Source organism: Ammospiza nelsoni, chromosome 2 (genome assembly GCF_027579445.1).
Source record: "Ammospiza nelsoni isolate bAmmNel1 chromosome 2, bAmmNel1.pri, whole genome shotgun sequence".
Taxonomy (NCBI): domain Eukaryota; kingdom Metazoa; phylum Chordata; class Aves; order Passeriformes; family Passerellidae; genus Ammospiza; species Ammospiza nelsoni.
Genome location: NC_080634.1, coordinates 48,822,717 through 48,841,378, shown reverse-complemented (window position 1 = coordinate 48,841,378; position 18,662 = coordinate 48,822,717). Strand labels below are relative to the sequence as shown.

General features: G+C 41.3%; 1 protein-coding gene across 2 annotated transcripts in view; it reads left to right on the top strand.

The window, feature by feature from the left end:
• SPATA13 (spermatogenesis associated 13) overlaps positions 1–18,662 on the top strand; it is a 44,896-nt gene that overhangs the window by 8,093 nt on the left and 18,141 nt on the right. The window contains exons 1-3 of one of the 2 annotated variants that reach the window (XM_059493715.1): positions 4,776–4,896; positions 6,869–7,231; positions 10,302–10,446. In XM_059493715.1, the coding sequence (XP_059349698.1) occupies positions 4,828–4,896; positions 6,869–7,231; positions 10,302–10,446 (577 nt within the window). In that variant the 5' untranslated portion in view covers positions 4,776–4,827. Of the gene's footprint in view, positions 1–4,775; positions 4,897–6,868; positions 7,232–10,301; positions 10,447–18,662 lie in introns of those variants that run through there. The other variant, XM_059493714.1, reaches the window with a different exon arrangement.

Below are 18,662 nucleotides of genomic sequence, written 5' to 3'. Positions count from 1 at the left end.
ACCAAGGTGAACTCGCTAATCTTGGTGAAGCATATTGCTGAGAGGGAAAGCTTTATGCTTTATCATTGATTGTGATAAGCAGGCTTTCAAGGATCAGGTTAAATGAAGCAAACCTGCATTAAAAGGCCTTAGAAAATAGATGGCTAAATTTTCTTTGTATCTATATAGCCTGATCTATTAATGTGGTTTTATAGGTGTATTTGTTAGTTAGAACACCACAATTGCTTTGGTGTTCACAGATCCCAAGTGGAAAATTATATAAATTTTTTCCCCAATTTTTAAAACTTCTAAAATTAGTGTTTCACCACAGCAGTTTGTGTTGCTAATGGGGGTTGCTTTTGCTATGTCACAGGGCACAGTAATGTTGTTTTTCTTTACTGAAATGCATAGTATTTCCTGCATCTATTCTGTGAGTTTATACTGGTGTAGTGCAGTGGTATTCCTTTAGGTAGTCCCCATCAGAAGCAGTGCTTTGCAAAATTTTCAGCTGTGGCTCCACACAATTTTTTTTTTTGAGGGGAGGAAGGGGAAAAGAAAAGGGAGGTTATCCTCCAAGCAGCTAAAATGTATGTAGATGTTGGCCATGGTTGTATTGCATTGATTGCCTCTGCTTTGCTTGTGCATATAAGTGTAATTTAAGCAGGTTTTTTTTGCAGTTGTTTCACAGATTGTGTTTTGCTGTCTTGCAGACCACTGGTCAAATTGCCCTTGATGTTCCAGGGATAGATAATCAATGCATTTATGTGGGGTCTTCGCAAAGGCCAATTACAAAGAAAAGATGTTAGTGGCAGAGGAGGCAGAGGGATGTAAAGAAAAAGAATATAATGCAATTTGCATTTAATTACAAAGGAATAGATGGAAATTTTCTTGAATTGGACTGGTTTAATAATTCTTGTTTTTTTGTGATTGAAGATGTAATTACTGAAAGTGTGCTTTCCTCTGCAGTAAAAGCAGTCATTTCCATGGTAGCTCTTGCTATGGTATCGCTGTTTGAAATTGTCTCTGTTGGATCAATAGGGGATCACTGGGCTCTCTTGAAACTTCAGAATCTTTTTATAAAACCTAGAAAGAAAGCAATGAATAAATTTTCTCTGGGATACTTTATTTATCCACAGTTTCATAATCTGTGTCTGTCGCAACAGTTTGCAGAAAAACTAAAGTATTGATCGCGTCCATGAAACATAAAACAAGCTTTTAACCTCATTTGGTATTAGTGATAAATGAACTTCAACTAATGCTCTCCCAACTGCTATTTATCAGCAAGAAAAAGTGCAGTGGTTTCTTTTTATCATGTACCTAGGTGGAGACATGTCCAGACTTTTACTCTGTTAGGTCAAGGTGTTGAAGTAATTTATATCCACTAGGTCACAATATCTTGGCCCTTTATATGTTTGGTGGCTTGTATAAATGGAAAAGCCACTTCTAATATTACTGTTGAGTTCCTAAGATTTGGCAGTTACTGTGCTATACAGAAATAATAGCTGTTTTATAGTCACCAATTAAAATATTTTATATAGCTGTCATTGCTAGTGAAAGAAATTTGTACATTTTTATATCGATCCCTAAATATATGCAGAAATGTATCTGCTTGCTCAAAATAAAAAGATACCTACATGACCTAGCACAAGTATTGTGATAGTTTCAAGCCTTGTCATTTGCAGAAGAGCAATTACCCATCAAAACTTTTCACTGAGAAGATGTAGTAATTGTGTTCTGAAACTTCTCAGCCTACTCAGGTTTTCCTCATAACTTATTCTCAGTCAGAATCATCATCCGTTTAATTTATCACACCTTTCAATAAATTGCATTTGGAAATTAATATGCATTTTTGTAAAGACATTATTAGATTTTGATTTTCTGTTTTCTGTGGGTTAGAAAAAGGCAGTAGTTGTTAGCAAAATTACATTTCAGCCAGGCAGCTCAAATATACAGAGATAACAGAAGAAGAAGTATTGCAACTTACTGTGTAGCTAAGGAAAACAAACAAACCCTCCCCTCCCCCCCAAAAAAAAAAAAAGAAAAAAAAAAAAGAAAAAAGCAGAAGCATAGTCAAGATGCTCTTTTCCCTGGGGAAGAGGAATGCTGGGGGTCTTTGTCCAAGATGTACCTACTTGTGACTTCCCAGAAGATTATCAGGTAGGGAAAGCTTTTCAGGTGAGAAGTGTCCCCTTACACCTTTGAAATTGTCTGTATGTGCATGTTATGGAACATCACTGCATTCGGAACTTAAAGGTTAAATTTTGAAAATCTGAATAGGTAACAGTAGGGGTTGAAATGCAGATTAATGGTCAAGGGATCTCAGCAATGTACACGTCATCAAGACCTTTATAAAGTGGGGATTTTAATTAGGGAGTTTATTGGCTAAACGTGTTGAGCAAAAAAAACCCAAAAAATCCAGAGCTTGTTTTTCCTTTGCTATCATGGTGTCAGCCCTCAAAAGTGTCCCAACAACAGGAGGCTGACCAGCAGCATTTTCTGTTGGGTCAGACTTGTAGTTTGGGCTTTCTCTGCAGCAGAGAATGGGGTCAGGTATAGAGGATGAAGGGTTATTCATGGTTGGTGTAACTGCACCAGCAGAAGTCCTGCCATGCAATTTCAGGTACTGGCAATTTCTTTGCCATATCACTGATAAAAGTTGCATCCGCATAAGCAACATTTTATCAGTACTGTGCAATTCAGGTCTTGTGCTCCTTGGGCAGCACTTCCTCTGAAATCAGTTCTGAGTGCTGAATATATCAAAAGTACACAGTGGTCTGAGTAATAGCTGGAGAACCGGGCTCTAAAGACTAAGCTAAGATTTCAGTGATTAAACACCTGATGCTGATGTTGCTTACCTTGGTTATTAATGAGCACAGGGAATGCCAATAGCAGTCATGTGCCATTCAATGGAACAGGGTTGTACCAGGGCCAAGTTGAGCTGAGTGAGATCATTATTGAGTCCTTGAAGTTGCTGTAGCTGGATTGGGAAATCAGTCTGGGCCCAGGCATGGGAGGGGTTTGGTCTGGCTGGGCACAGACTCTGTGGTGTCATTGTTTACCTGGGAGCAGCCTGGGAGAGCTCCCACTGTAGCCTGCTGGGTGTGGTCAGCGGGTCCTGGGGAACACAGCCTTAACAGCACACCTGAATGTGGCACCTGGAGTTGAGCCCAACTAAAAATAGCTGTCAAATGAAGTGAGGAGCAGCTATCAAAGACAGCTGGAAAAAACCTCATGGTGAAGCTGCACATTTTTGGAGCAGGAGGTGGGGACCAAGCAGGGCAGTCCGCAGCACTAGGGAACATAGTTGTAGCTCCATCTAAACCCACCTGCAATCCAGTTGACAACTGGTTCCTGCCTGTAGTGCTGCCTGGCTGGTCACTCAGTAGGCTTGGCTGATGCTCTTGTTTAGGGGCTCAGCTTGATTCCTGGAACATAAAAGATCCTGCACTGCTGGAGATGTCATGACAGGCTTCCCTTTGTCCCCAGGGGCTGCTTCTGGATGGCCCAAGCCTCCCTGTGTCATACTTGCATGATGCATGGCACATGGAGATGTCTTAGATTCCTTTGGACGTTTGAAATAGCCCTGGGTGTTAATGTTCAGGCAACAAAATTTCATTCTAGATTTCTCCTGGCTATGATGACAGCTTTATTATCTAGTTAATGTACAGACAGCTCCATTGCAGAATTGAAATTAAAATGCAGGAATCTGAAGCTAAGAGTGACATATTGAAAGGGATCAATAGCAAATATAAGTGTATCCTGGATTGAAGTAGATATTCATTTTAAATGGTTGTATTTGTATATACAGTGCTGTCAGGAATAAGGAAAGCAGTTGAAATACAATGATTTAACTAGTTTGCTGTTGTAGGAATTTAGTTATCCAGATAAAATTAATTCATTTGCATCAGCACAAACAAGCAGAGCTGTTTGCATTTGCACTCTCAGAAGAAACCTAACTGAGGATACAGCCTAAAAGGCAAGATAAATAATCTTGATTTCTAGTATTGGTGTTGCTAGACTAGCAGGTATGAATTTCAGAAAATCCAATGTGGATTAATCTTAGACCTTAACTTCTCAGAAATCTCAAAATGCCTTGAAATTTTTGACCAGCACTTAAAATGCATGAGCCAGTGCATGAGATTTTGATTTTCATCCTATATGAAGTGCCATGTCTATCTCTAGATATCTGTAGATGTTCCCAGTAATAATTGCACAACATCAACCTGCTTTCACTTGTAAAAGATTCATTAGGAGAAGGTAATTTGAGGTCAGCAGTGGTGCACCATATAAAGCCAGTCATAGGTGGAGTACAATTGTTTCCTCAGAATTTTTTCCTTGATGTCAAGAATCACACTTATGCTTAAGTTACTGCAGTACTGGAGCCTGTGAGTTGTGTACTGGATATTTTTATTCCTGCTAGTGAGTGGTCACTTGATAAGGTCCTGCTTGAGCAGGCCACTTAGAGGAATGTGAGATTATCAGCCTGGTTTGCCCTGTTTTTTGTAGTGACAGGGTTATGCTTTCTCTTTTAGTATTTTACAGTGCAGTTTATAGATCTAAGACTAAAAACACACATCCTTCAGCATTGTTTGTTGTACAGCAGAGATTAATCTGGCTGTCATTGGATCACTACTTAAGGTGGAGTCCTGCAGAATGCAAGCAGTCCTCTGCAAATGTTATTGCTCAAGATAAGGGTGTAAGCAGCAGATTATGAGATGACGTGTGACGTGTCCTTCCTCAGTCTAAAAGTACAGGATCATGGTATGAACTTTGCCTGACTGGTTATGCAGAGAGTGTGCTCACATTTGTAGCTCTTATGGACGAGACTTTGCGAAACAAAAACAGAAAATGACTCTCATGAGCTCCTTTCTCAGTCACTGCATATGTGGAGACCCTTTACCTGTGTCTGATTCTGAGGTAAGAACCTTATTTAACCTGTGACTTTGCTGCTGAGTCTTGGAGGGGCTGTGCTTAAGGGACAGCTTTGCTGAAGCTGTGTTAATGCATCAGCCAGGGAGTGACTCTCTGCTTCATTAAATGTGCTGTTAAAACTGATCCTGAACACAAATTTGTAGAGAACTGAAGTTCTTGCTTGAATGACAGGTATAGAAACAAATTTTGTTTTAAAGTACTCTATTTAGAATAAATGTCATGCTGTAAGTGAAATAATTGAATGTAGAACAATATACTTGGGAATATTTGAAAAGTACCATTTTCATAATTGCAGTAATCATGTTAAAATATTGACTGTTTAGTAACTCTGCTTACTGGCTGAAGTGCTTTCATACCATGGAATTAATCTTAACCTGTCTTTCAAACAAAAAGCAACATCTGCCCACTGTATCACGAGGCTTAAAAAGAGTCATTAGATTGGTAGTGGCCTGGCTGAAAATGACAGGTAGACAAAAAGGTGCCAGAAGATAAATCCTCTGGCACCGACATCATTGCAAAAGGCTGCTTCTGGGCTGCATGCTTGCTTTGGTTATTCAGTATCTGGAATGCCTTCATCTGATCTGGAACAGATGAACAAAATATAGTTAGAGAGAGACAAAATTATGCTTTTCTCTTTTGGAATACTTACTAGCTTTCTCTCTTTTCTTTTTTTATGAAGGAGCTGAGAAAAGCTGAGAAACACCAAGAAATCAGAAATTTGAGGGAAAAGTGAACAGAAATTTTTGTGTGCAGATTTTTTTCTGAAAATTTGCAAGGGTTTTGCTAGAAAAAATTACAACAGTATTACTTCAAATGCTTAAAAATGTTCCCTCTATCAAGTATTTAGCTGAGGTTATTTTATTTCTAAACTTGTAATACCACTGCAGTTGTGATAGTTGCAGGCATTCCCTGTGAGCCAGGTGTGCTGTTAAATAGGAAAAACATGCTCATTTTCCAAGCCTCCTATCTAAGCCCATAGTTTTTTACCTGTGTTTGTGCTATAATACATCTCCGATATAATCTTGAACCTCCCAGAGCATGTGGGAAGTGAGCTTCTCCTTTCCAAACTGGACAAGCTTGCTCACCTAATTCACTCCTGGCTGCAGAATCTCTAGATCTGACCAAGTGGCATTGTGGGAGTGAGTGGTAGGAGGGAGCATGACTGCCCAGTCTGGCATCAGATTACAGTTACATGGATCTGCAAGTGGTCAAAATGCAGCCTTGCTGTTTGTTTTCATCACTGAACAGAGGTGGAACAGAGAAATATCATAGGATGGGTTGGCTTGAAGGGACCTTAAAGATCACTCAGTTCTAGCTCACCAGCCATGGACAGGGACACCTTTCACTAGACCAGGTTGCCCAGAGCCCCATCCAGCCTGGCCTTGGACAATACCAGGGTTGAAGCATGCACAGCTTCCCTGGGCACCCTGTTCTGGTGCCTCACCACCTGATGGTGAAGAATGTCTTCATAATATGTAATCTAAACCCACCTTCTTTCAGTTTAAAATTGTTGCCCCTTGTCCTGTTGCTACAAGCCTTAGTAAAAAGTCCAAAACCACAGCTGAGTTATATTTACTGGTGTTACCTGTGATATCCAACTTGTGCGTAGAAAAAGTTCTGTGAGCACAGAACTGTCTTTCTAAGGTACTATTCCATGAGTTCGGTGTCTGTGATAGGACCTATCTGTACTGCTGAGGTAATAGGTCAGTTTTTAGTGTTATTAGTCTGGTTTGCCAAAGAGGTACTGATTGTTGGGTGCTTACCTTACTCAGCACAAGCATCATGATGTCTCTGCTTTGCAAAGTTATCTCTTCCTGAATTGTCAATTGCATTTATTGTATTTATGGTAACTCCTTCTGTTTTAGACATGTTAAGTTGACCTGACATATGACAAACTCACAAATTATTAACTGTCAGAAAATTCTGTGGCTTATTTGACTTGTTCACATTTAAAAAGGTTGTTTCTGATGACCACTGGAAGAGGTCCACATCCCAGGAGGAAGAAAAGGCAGACTCACAAAAAGTCACACCAAGGAAATGGGGCTCTGGAAAAAGATCCCGGCCCAGACCTCTCTCAGACTATGGCCAAATGGCGATCCGAAGTTTGTCTATACCAGAAGATGCAGTTGCGGTGGAGTCTGAGAACACAGACTGCACAGATGGAGAATATCAGCCGAGACTGGCATCCCTTGGGTCTGGGATCCAAAGCAGTACTGTAGGCTACCACAGAGGGAGGAAGAGAAGACCCATCTCCGTAATAGGTGGGGTCAATTTCTATGGAGACGATCAAGCAGAAGAGAGAGAAAATCTGCTGACACAAGTAAGATAAACAGATGTGCTCTGCAAACTGCAAAAGACCCTTTCACTTCCTTGTCTCTATCTTCAGCCTAGAAAATAGAATGGATGCTTCCTTCTCTTCCTTCCCTTTTGTCAAGCTGACATCGTGTACTTAGAATATTGCTTTCCTGGTCACTAATTACTTTGTCTTCTTGCTAAAAATACAGCATGGAACAAACCTGATACTGACTTTGGGATCATCTTTTCTGTATTTTAAATTAATCTGATTTCTTTCTTGGCATGGTCATTATGTCTTATGTTCGACTATACGGGCTTATTTGTGTGTAAAACAGATGTGTGTTTAGTCTCCTTATAGAGGGCCTGAGGAACAGAATAGTACAATCAAAGAGAATGATAACACATTATTTATTGGTCATTTCAAATTATCCAAAAGCAAGCCTGTTCAAAAACTGTGGCTTTATAAATGGTGTTAAAATCTTGGTTGATTTGATCTAAATTCATCTGATCTACTAAATTGATCAGATGAAACAAAGGTAGGAAACCTATTAGCAAGCAGTGTATTCTTGAACAGTACCTATATTTGCCATCTCTGTTGGCTTAAGTAAAAGAGTGAGAAATTAAAAACTTCTGAAGGGTAAAAATTGCTCCTTTCTCCCTGGAGGTAGTGCTGAGCAAGTACAATGTGTAGAGGAACTTACTGTTGTGTTGGTGGTCGTCGCCCCATCTTGCATTTGGTTGCAGAGCTTCAGCTTTTGTAAGACTGCACTCATCAGGTATTTTCTGCTTTCCCTGGAAGCTGGAGGACTTCTGCCTAAAGCAATTGTCAAGCTGATAAAGCAACAGAAAAAAGAATTAGTATTTGCATCCTCAAAAAAATTGATTCTGGTGGTTATTAATGAAATTTGAGTCCTGTTAGTCTTTCTCAAGCCACTTCATCTCCCACTGGGAAGTTTACTGATAGTAAAGTGCTGGAACAATGTCAGGATTTTCAGTTTCCTGTGAAAAACATTTTGTAACATGAACACTGTTATTGCGTATTACATACTTTTTCTTTATAAGTCCCTGATGAAAAAATGCATCTTAAAGCAAAACTCCAGCTGAAGCCAGTGAACCTTTTACCCAGGCAAAGGCCTGTGTTTCAAATCATACGTAATTAAGATATTTTAAAATTAATTCTATTTCTTAATTTGGAAAGTTAAAAAAAAGAGGAAAATTGTTATTGTAAATTCTATGCCATCTTACTCAAGAATAATAGATGGATTTCAAGAGATAGTAAGTATGGGCAACTTGCTGTGCTGTGTAAGGGATTAAATACTCTCCAGGCCCTTCATTTAGTGCTGACACAGGAGTGATCTCTTTTGAAACCTTGTTCACATCAGTTTAATAGTGAAGGAACATACATCAAGGCAGCTTTTTGAGTTGACTCTTTCCATGCTCCAGTGCTGCCATAACAGCTTGGCTGGGGTTAAGTTAGCACATTGCTGGACCACTGTGGTCAAGACCAAAATGATGAAGCATTCCTAACATTATTAAACCAAATTATGGCCTTCCCAGGCCAATTTCCCAGGGCTGCCACACATCCATGTCTGTCCAGGGAAAGGATTTGGACTGAAGACTTATAAGAAAATTTTAATTGCCCAGAAATAAATAGCTTTTTTTACTTACTCAGCCAGTTATTTGCATACCGTAGTTGCCATAACTTTTATTAGCTATTTGATACAACAAATCAGACTTTTTGTGGTGAAGGATCCTGGTATACTGATAAGGCACTTAGGAAATTATGTTTAAAGATGAGGTTGTAGATGAATCATATTCCATACACATTGAGGTTTTTGGCAGTCATAATAAGAAGTAAACTTTTAGCTGGAATGTGAAAAAGGACTCAACAAACAGGCATATATGCCCTAGAAGTATTTTATGTGGGGCTGTCAAAGACTGCTCTTCACACTGGTGATTTTTTTTTAAAGCTTTGAAAACCCTTGGGAATATTTGAAAAGTACAAAACTAATTCCTCTTCGCTGTATTTTGTTCTGGTCTGACAGCTTAGGTGTGAGAAAACATTTTCAAACAATACTGTCATGGGTTTCGTAACAGAGTGTCAAGAGATAGTTCATTAAAAACCATCCCAGATGTTTCAGATTACCTGATAGCAGAACAGTAACAACTGAACAATAAGAGAAGATCTAAAGCTGAGTTTCTCTGAAGTTCATGTGCTGAAGCCTGGTTGTTTATTATGTTGAATGCTTATGCAAAATCATTCAGCCTGGCTAATGTGGCATTGTTCATGGACAACATAAAATCAGACTCAATTTGCAAATAAAACAGGGGCAGGTTTTCCAATCGTAATTTAAGAAATGAATGATTTATCCAAAGAAAATGGCTTTGAGATAATGTTAATAATAAACTTAGTATTACCTCTTTCTTACGAGGCTCCTGGGAACTCAAAACAGAGCATCATTTGGACAATTATTTTTGTCTTGTTTATTTTACTGACACGCAATACATTTTACTGATGAAAGCAGAAATCCACCACCTCTGCAGAAAACCTGTTCTAGTGCTTTACCATCCTCATCCTAGAAAACCTTTTCATTAATCTAAATTGGTCTTCCTTCAGCTGAAAGCTGTTCCCCCTTGTCCTATCTCTACGTGCCATTGTAAAAAGTCCCCCTCCAGCTTTCTTGTAGACCTCCTTGGGTCCTGAAAAGCCATAGTGAGGTCTCCCTGGAGCCTTGTCTTCTCTAGGCTGAACAACCCCAGCTCTCTCAGCCCAGTCTTCATAGGGGAGGTGCTCCCACCTTCTGATTGTCTTCAGAAAAGCATATTACAAGATGAAAATTACAGAGCATGTCTGACCACAACAGAAGGCTAAGGAGTTTTCAATGTAACAAAGAACTGTAATGTAATAAAACTTGTTCTGTGATGCTGGTGGACATGGTATGCAGTGTTTAAGCAATGTCCCTTCAACATAGGAGATTTTACTGCCTGTGTAATTACCTGGACTATCTGGAGAAACCTTACTTCATCCCTGAGCTTTGCTCAGTTGGACTTGCCTGTAGCTTTACTAATACTGGATTTTCCTGTTTCCTTGGTAGCCTGTGGCACGGCCACCTGTTCCAGCACACAAGGTGCCCCCGTACAAGGCTGTTTCAGCCAGGTTCCGGCCACTCACCTTCTCACAAAGTACCCCCATCGGTCTGGACCGTGTGGGACGGAGGCGGCAGATGAGAACATCTAATGGTAAGATGAGTATTTTTAACTGTGTAGAGCAGAAAGCCACACTCCAGGCTAAGCAAGAATTTAATATATAATGTGGAGGACAAAACAGTGCAAAGCAACTCAGTGACAAAGTTAAACCCAGCTAAGTTGCTTTGTTTTGTGAGTTTCTTACTAGTAGCTGCTGTTCTCATGTAAAACTTTTTTTTCACATCTACTCTTTGACATTGCTATGGTTTATTGTTCTGTACCACTTACATGCCTGTATTCTCCGCTCTCTTAGTCATATACTTGCCTAAAGTCAAGAGATTATGAAGGAAGTAAGTTCTAATATGCTTGAGTTCATACCTGAACCCTAGCCACACCACACATGTATTTTTAATTTTTTGTTTGCCATGCATTCATCTTTACTTAAATAGGCAAGCCTTAAATCAGTAAGTGGCTTGCTGATGAGTGTAGTCCAACCAGAACTCTGGTACATGAGGGACAGGTTCTTGGTAAAAATTGCCTTTTTTGGAAGCACTGTGCTTTAGCAGGCTCGCTGATATGTCCTGTGTAATTTTGCTGTAATTGTTTACTCTTAGCATGGAATGCTATCTGGAGTTAATAGAAATAGTCTATTAACTAGTCTAGATGTAGTGGAGCATTTCTTCACAGGTGGGTCCAGAACAACCTGGGTTAACACCATTTGTTTTCCTTCTGGCAAGATTTGTAAATAAAAGCAAAGTTCTCACTTTGTGTCTTTCACTGTTAATAGTGAACAAAACACTGTTGGGAACCTTCACCCTGAAGCTTCTTGATCAAGACTTCCCATGACTGAAGTAGGAACCTTAACAAATAGCATTTTCAATGTCTATTAAAATTATGTGTATGCTTACAAGTCAGTACTTGGCTTCTATGGTTCTTAGCTAAGTTTTAGCTGCAGTGATGTCCAAATTCTACCAAAAATGCTTTAACTACAAATTAGTTTACGTAAGAATGTGTTAAAACTGAATTCTCCTGTTTTAAATAGAACATGACAGTTTTTTTCAGGAGGTGCTCTTCAAGAAGCAGACTTGAGAATTTCTAACTATGGCAGTAAGAGGGACATACCCAATAAGATGAGCTCAGTTTGTTGGAACATGGTATTGATAATGCCTAGGCTGTGGGTTTGATCCCCTTGTGGGCCATTCACTTAAGGGTTGGACTTGATGATCTTAGCAGGTCCCTTCCAACTCAGAATAGTCTGTGATTCTGAGATACACTATTGTGCTGGCTTAGACAGCTGGTTTAGAGAAGCTCCAAATAAGCCACTCCCTTTCCCCCTGCCCCTTTCAGTAATGGAGTGACAATAAGGAGAAATTACAAGATAACAATTTACTAAAATTGCAAAGACAACAGCATCATCAATAGCAAAAAGTATGCAAAAAGAGGGTGCCCTGCCCACAAAAAATGGCATTTAGCACTGTGAAAAAAACTCCAGATCTTCCTGAAGGCATTGCCTGCTGTGGTCTCCACACAAAGGCAGTATAATTACTGTTCCTGCATGTGGGGCATGTGGTGTTTGGGACACAAAGGCGATATGTCAAAGAGAGCTTCTGCTGCTTAATGTTCTCCCTCACCGCAGTCGGCAAACAGCAAAGGAGTAGGGCAAGCAAACCCCTTGGAAGTGCGATCATCGCGTTGTGCCGCAGCACTGCCTCAGACCTCTGCTTTGCTGGTTCCATTCTGCAAAGCTGCCTCTGGCACTGATGCCGCTCCAGTTGGGCTCTTCTGGAGCTTGGGCTCTGTGTAGCTCAGCTGGGCTCGGCTCTGTGCCGCTACCTCTCTCTGTTGCTTTTTGTTCCCTTGGAGTGGCGTCTCAGACCCATCGTTGCTGTCATTCAGCACCGTGTTTTAAAGCTGCAACCTGAAGGGATGGGGAGGGAGAGGGGCTGGATCCACTTGGCTGATCCCAGTACCTTCTCCCTGGAGAGATCCAGCAAAATGGCAAACTTTGGTTTCCAGTGTTCCGCTATTCCTGCCAAAACCACGCCCCCAGCAATGATGTGGGTGGTATGGAATAAACAGTGCTAAAAGCTCCACCCCCTCTTCTCTCAAACCAGGGCAATTATATATACTCTATTTGTGTTTTCCTTGAATTTATATTGTAGTAAAATATTGGGAACTACTTTAAAACCTATGTCTGGAGTGTGTTCTGCTGTATGCTTCTTAGTACACTTAATGATCCAGATCAGGCACTGAGATAAATTAGATGTCGAATGCTGTGACTCTTGCTGAGATTCTGTGGTGTCTCAGTCCCTGATTCCAGAAGGACCACTCACAGAATAACAGGTCTTCCATAATGTAGTTTGTGAAAAAAGAGGCTCTTTTATTATCACAGAGCAGGAATTATTTTTTCTATTTTTAGTTGTCCTTTCCAGTTGATGTTTGGAAACCACATGAAATGGTATTAGTTACCTAGACTACTGACTGAGAGCAATATCTCTCCAGGTATTTAGGTTTTGAATAACCAGTCTCCTGAACTTAAGCATCAGAATGACAAATACACAAACTAAGATTGCTGCCACTTTTCAGGACAATTAAGCCAAAGCAACCTTGATTATGTTAGATGTGACTTTTATGAGACCTTACAATAAGCATAGAAGTGGAGCAGGAAAAGTCTCTGAAATCAAAACTCTGAAGGCAAGTGTGGAATATCATAGACTTCACAGTTTGAAAGCAGTTGCAAAAAATCTGTTTGGTAGCTCCAGAAGAAAATACTAAAGTGACTAGTGTCACAAATTCTGATCTCTTTTCTTTTTTCTCTTAAATCACAAGGCACTTCCTTGTCTTTGAACATGTGAGAGTTTTTTGTTTGCTCATGCACAGTGAAATTTGATAGCACAAAAGCCCTTTATTATAGAAAGTAATTCTAAACTCAAGCACTGAAAACCAGTGGTGTCTTATTTTAGTTACTTGCTAAAGCCTAATAAATTACTTGCTTTCTTCTTATAGCAATGGCAGATAAAAGTGGAGATATAAAATTTTAGAAAAATAGATGGTACAAGACAGTAAATCATCATCTGTAGGAAAGAGAGTAAGAATCAGACAACACACAGGAAACTGCCCTTGAGACTTGCATTGCTACTCTTGTGCTTGAAGGGTTACAGGTTTTAAATTACATTAAACAGGTTGTCTATTTGTCACTACAGAGTAATTTTTATAAGCATCTGAAAAACTAACCCGGTTTTTTTTTTTGCATATTTTTGGGTGGGACTAGAATTTGGGCTGTGTGGAGCACAGCTTGGGAATGACTCAGGAGAATGGTTGGTTTTCTTAAAGAGAGAGCTGATGAGTGGAATCAGATGTTCAGTGTCTGCACAAATGATGTGGCAAGGGAGGTATAAAATGAAATGGTAATTCTTGCTGGTGTGCTGAATTATTCACAGTAGTAGAAGTGAGACATGAGGCACTGCTCTGGCTTCAGGTGTTGGTAAAGCCAAGGTAATGCATGTGGAGGAGGAAAAGAGCCTGATGTGCTTACAGAAGGATAGACTTTGAGCTGGATATTGCCATTCAGGAAAAGATCTTGCAATCTTAACAGACATTTACAGAGTCAGTGCAGTGCATAGTAACAGTCAAAACAGTAAATAAAAGAGCAGGAGTTTGCAGGAAATGAATAGAGAACAAAACAGAAGGCCCAATTGTGCCACTGGTGTGTGTGGGGGCCATCTCCCTGTTCCTTTCCATCCCAAAAGGCATTTTTTACAGGGGACAATATAGAGAAAAGCAGAAGGACAAGAAAATCGACTCAGTGTGTGTCTCTGGGAGGAGTGATTAATGTGGCTTGGACTCTGGAACATGGAAAAAAGGACAATAGGAGAATAAAAGTCTGTTTGGCACAGGCAAAATTAACAGATAATAGTTATTGTTTCCAATAATTTAAGAACTAAAGGGCACCAAATGAAATCACCAGAGAGCAAGCTCAAAATAAAAGATAGTTTTCGCAGTCTGTAAAATTAAACTATAAAAGTAATTGCTACACATTGTATTTCACATCCCAACAGTTTAAAAAAATCAGAAAGTGGTTTGAAAAATCCAGTTCATTAAACACAAGGATATAATTTCTGCCCCAGGAGGGATCTGACTGATCTGGAAGATAACTGGAATTTAGAAAAGTACATCAGAAAAATACCATCACACGCCTCATCTATTTTTATGTTCCTCCCTGGCTGCTGTCAGAGAAGTGGTTGGGGGTGACCTGTGGTCTGGCTCAGGATGGAGGGTTCTATGATACCAGGGTATTTCTAGAACTGAATTTTCTTGAGGTGGATAAACTAGCTTTTAGTATTTTAGTAAGTGCTACCCGCAGCCTTTTCAGAGTGCCCTGCACAGTGGCTAAGCTAGCTCAGCATGCATTTGGGCAAGGTCACTGTGGACTGCCACTTCAAAGGACAGCCTGTGCCTCCTCCTTTCCCTGGCTGATCTACAAGGAAATGAAGCCACCACCACCTCGCCCCAAATGAGCACTTTTGTGGTGGTTCAGTTTGCCAGATGTGCCCATGCAGACGAGGGAGGGCAGGCCCCCCTCCATCTGAGCAGCATCCCACAGTGGCATTAGGTTAGTCATTGGGCAAAAGCACACAGTCTGTTCCTTTCTGCAAAAATCAGACCAAAAGAGTTTTGAGTTGTTTTTCAGAGGTTGTTTTATAGTGTCTTGTAAAAGAGCTGTGTGGGGTTTGATCTGGTTTTCCTTTGGCAGCTGAACTGTTTTTTCCCGATGGGAAGGGGTTTGACATGGCAAAGAACTTGTGATCTGGCTGATTAAAGGTGTGAAATTTTCACTTGCAAGTCCCGGGATCATCAGCACTTCAGTGTCACCACTGTCACTTTTGTTTGCCAGCTTGCTTTTTTTTTAATGGTTTATGCCAAGAAAAATGCTGTGTGTGAAGATCTTATGTAGTAGCTTGTTTTTATTGAGCTATCCAACTAGAGTCCTTGCAGCAAGAAATAATAGGGAAGTTTGAGAGATTCAGAAGATGATTTCTGTCAGTCTCCTGTGGAGTGCAGCACAAATAGGATTTTTGCAGAAAGACAGCATTAATACTTCAGGGTGATGTTTGGCCTTTCCTTCTATGTCTGAGGCAGCGCTGGGGAAAACCATGTGATTTTAGTGGGTGTTGAGAAGTTGCTGTATGCAGAAATGCCTCCAGGGTTTTGTGAACACATCCCTGGAGGAGGCAGTCCCCAGTTACAGTACAGGCTCAGCTGAGCAGTTTTCAGCTAAAGAAGAAGCCAATAAGTTTTTGGGGCTTTCCAAACTGTAGGCATAGCGCTGTGTACAGACATAGGTTGCAGCAGGCTTTGCACTCTCCAGACGGGAACAGCTCCTGCCTTTGCTTCCAGTGCATGGCCTGATCCAGCTTCAGTGAGGGAGGACACAGATGTGGGGTGAATGCTGGCCCATGGTGAATGAATGAGGTTGTGCTCTGGCTGGGTCAGACCCAGAGAAAGATGGATGGTTTCAGTTTCTTCCTGCTTCATTCCCTATTTCATAGAGCAGCTGAATGAAGTTTGTAGTTTCAGTGAGAAAATGTCTCCCCCCCTCTCTGTTTTCCTGGGAGCAGTCTGCTGCAGCCTTAACACTTGTGTTGCTTGTGCTCTAAAAAATGTTACAGCATTTGCCTGTGAAGCAAGAGAAATTGTGCAAAAAATACCTTAATTGTTTACTTCTTCTGGAATTTTAACTGGTATAGTATGACAAAGATAGACCGATACTCTGAACAGTGTTGTAATACAAGGAACTCCCAATTCCTATCCAAATAATCTCTCCCTCTGGATTGCAGTCATTTGAATATAGATTGAAATCGCGTTTAGCTGCTTTAATGAAAAACAAACGCACTCCCTGGCTCGCCGCGTTCGGATGTTCAGGCTCTGTGGGAGCGGTCTGGGCGGCTGCAGGCGCAGCGCGGCCAGGGCCAGGCAGCCGGGTTTTTGTTTCTTTTCTGGAACTTCCTCCCTAAGGGCACCCCATGATGTCAGAGAGCCGGGAGCTCGCGGCAGCCAGGCTGAGCGGCTGAGTGCGCTGCTGGCAGTTCCCAGCCGGGCTCGGCCTCGGAGGCACTGCCGGGAGCCGGAGGCAGCTGACAGCCTGTTCCTCTGAGCTGTGCGCAGCTCAGAGCCTCTTGTGATCCTCCAGCAGCCCTCCCTGTAGGACTGAGCAGCATCACCTGTTAGAGGGCTGACGGCAGCATGGTAGCCAGGGGGGCAATGGCACGATTTTGGAGTCTGGAGAGCCTTCAGATGGGTACGTGTGAGTAGAACATGCTCGCTCTTGCTTTTTTCATGGTGTTTTTTGATCGAACTGGTAAACAGTGGCAGTCGGGGGGCCTGATCCTGATGACACTTACTCTGTGTCATCCGTGGGAACTGCAGTACCGGTGAAAAGCTGCTAGAAGATCAGCGTCAATTCCAGGCTGTCTTAAGTTTTTTGCATCCCATTGGTGCAACTGGGAAAGCACACCCCTCCCTCTGTATTTCTGTCTGTATACAACAGAGGAAAAGATGCAGAATTCAAGATTTCACTTGATTCTACCCAACAAAGTTAATGTAAGCTTGTTGATCTGGTACAGAGTAACAAACAGCTTTCTGTCCCAACATTGTAGTTCTTTTTTGTCTGGTTATTTTGATGTGCCATTATTGCTGGAACGACCCCACAGGCAGTACGGATAGTGCAGTGGAAATGTGGAAAGGATCACTGGGATAAATTATTTGGATGTTGCTTTGTAAGATAAAAATTGATTTGATGAAATATTTATTTGCAGATCTTTTAATAAAGCATTTTTGGTAAATTTTGTAAGATGTGTTTTAAAAGTTCATCAGTGCTCAGATTAATGAGTTTGTATGGAAGAAAAAGTCTTGATTTTTCTAAATAGGGGTTCTGCATCCTTCTTGCTTAAGCAGATGATACTGTTAATGTGAATGTCTATTTAAAATGCTAGGGAGTAGAACAGAATAGCCATGTTCTGTTGTATCAAGACTAAGCCATATTTTTCCATTTTTAATGGAAAAAAAAATTGCAAGTTTTTAATTGAATCTGTGTGGTGATCTGCTTTGATCTCTCTGGCAAATTAATGCTCAGATGAGTGAAGATGCTGGTGATGGTATGTGTGCCCTGAGGAGGGGGTTGCAATATTTCTCCTGATAAGGTAAATAGCAGATGGCAGCAGGTTGCCTGGTGGTAGTAGGTGCATGGAGTAAAGCCAGGAGTTGTCTCCTTGCAGCTCTTACTCATCCAGAGCTCAGCAGACAGGCAGTGCCCAGGTCTGAAGCAGAGTAGAGAAGAGGCAGTGTCCGGATCCTGCCGCTTAGCCTTGCTGCTTGTTGGAATTGGCAGGTTCAATAATTCTACTTAAATGTCCCTTCCCAGGCACTCAGAAGTAAGAGCTGCTCTGTTGACTGTGTGGCAACTTACCTGGGAGATGCTAACCTTTTACAAAGAAGTTCAGGGCTAGCAACCTATTCTGAATTTGACTTTTTACTTTTAAATGTGGTTTTGAGCATTGTATGATCTTCAGACTCTAGTTCACAGCTTGGGCTTGCCATAAGAATAAATCTTTAGGACTAAATTAACAAGGACCAGAGAGTGCACTCAAGTATGGGGCCACTGGTCGTGAATGCTTCTTGATCCCGGGTGCTTTGAACATTACAGGCAGCTTTCAGAGGCAAACCCACTTGCACAGGGTCCAACACTGAGCAGTGTGGGTGTCAGTCAGTCAGTCAGTCAGTCAGACATGTTCCTGAGGTCAGCCCCCATTTCTCTTCCTCTGCCAGTGGTGATCACCAAAAGAATCTGTCACCCAGTGGTGCACCCCAAAGGAGTTTTATAGTTTTATACAGTAAGAGTGTTTCTTATGTGGCTGTGTAATAAGAGGAAACCCATTTTAGTCCTGACCTCTCTTTCCATACAAAGCTGCCTCCTTGGTCAGAAAATGTACAATTGTCAAACCAAGAAACTGTTGTGATTTGGAAGAATGGAAACCGGTTTTTTGTAGGGCCATTCCACTGTGCCATCTGGGCTCCATGTCCCCTCGAGCCTTGCTGCTGGCAGAGCCTCCCCAGTTTGTGGGAGAGGTGGCAGCAGCCAGCACAGAGCTGGGGCTGCACACAGGCTGCCCACCCCTCCCATGGGTGGGTGGGCACAGAACCATTGGGTCCTTGTGTCCCTGCAGGGGATGTGACAGTGTGAGGGCACCCAGCCTGAGGGTGACAGTATCCCC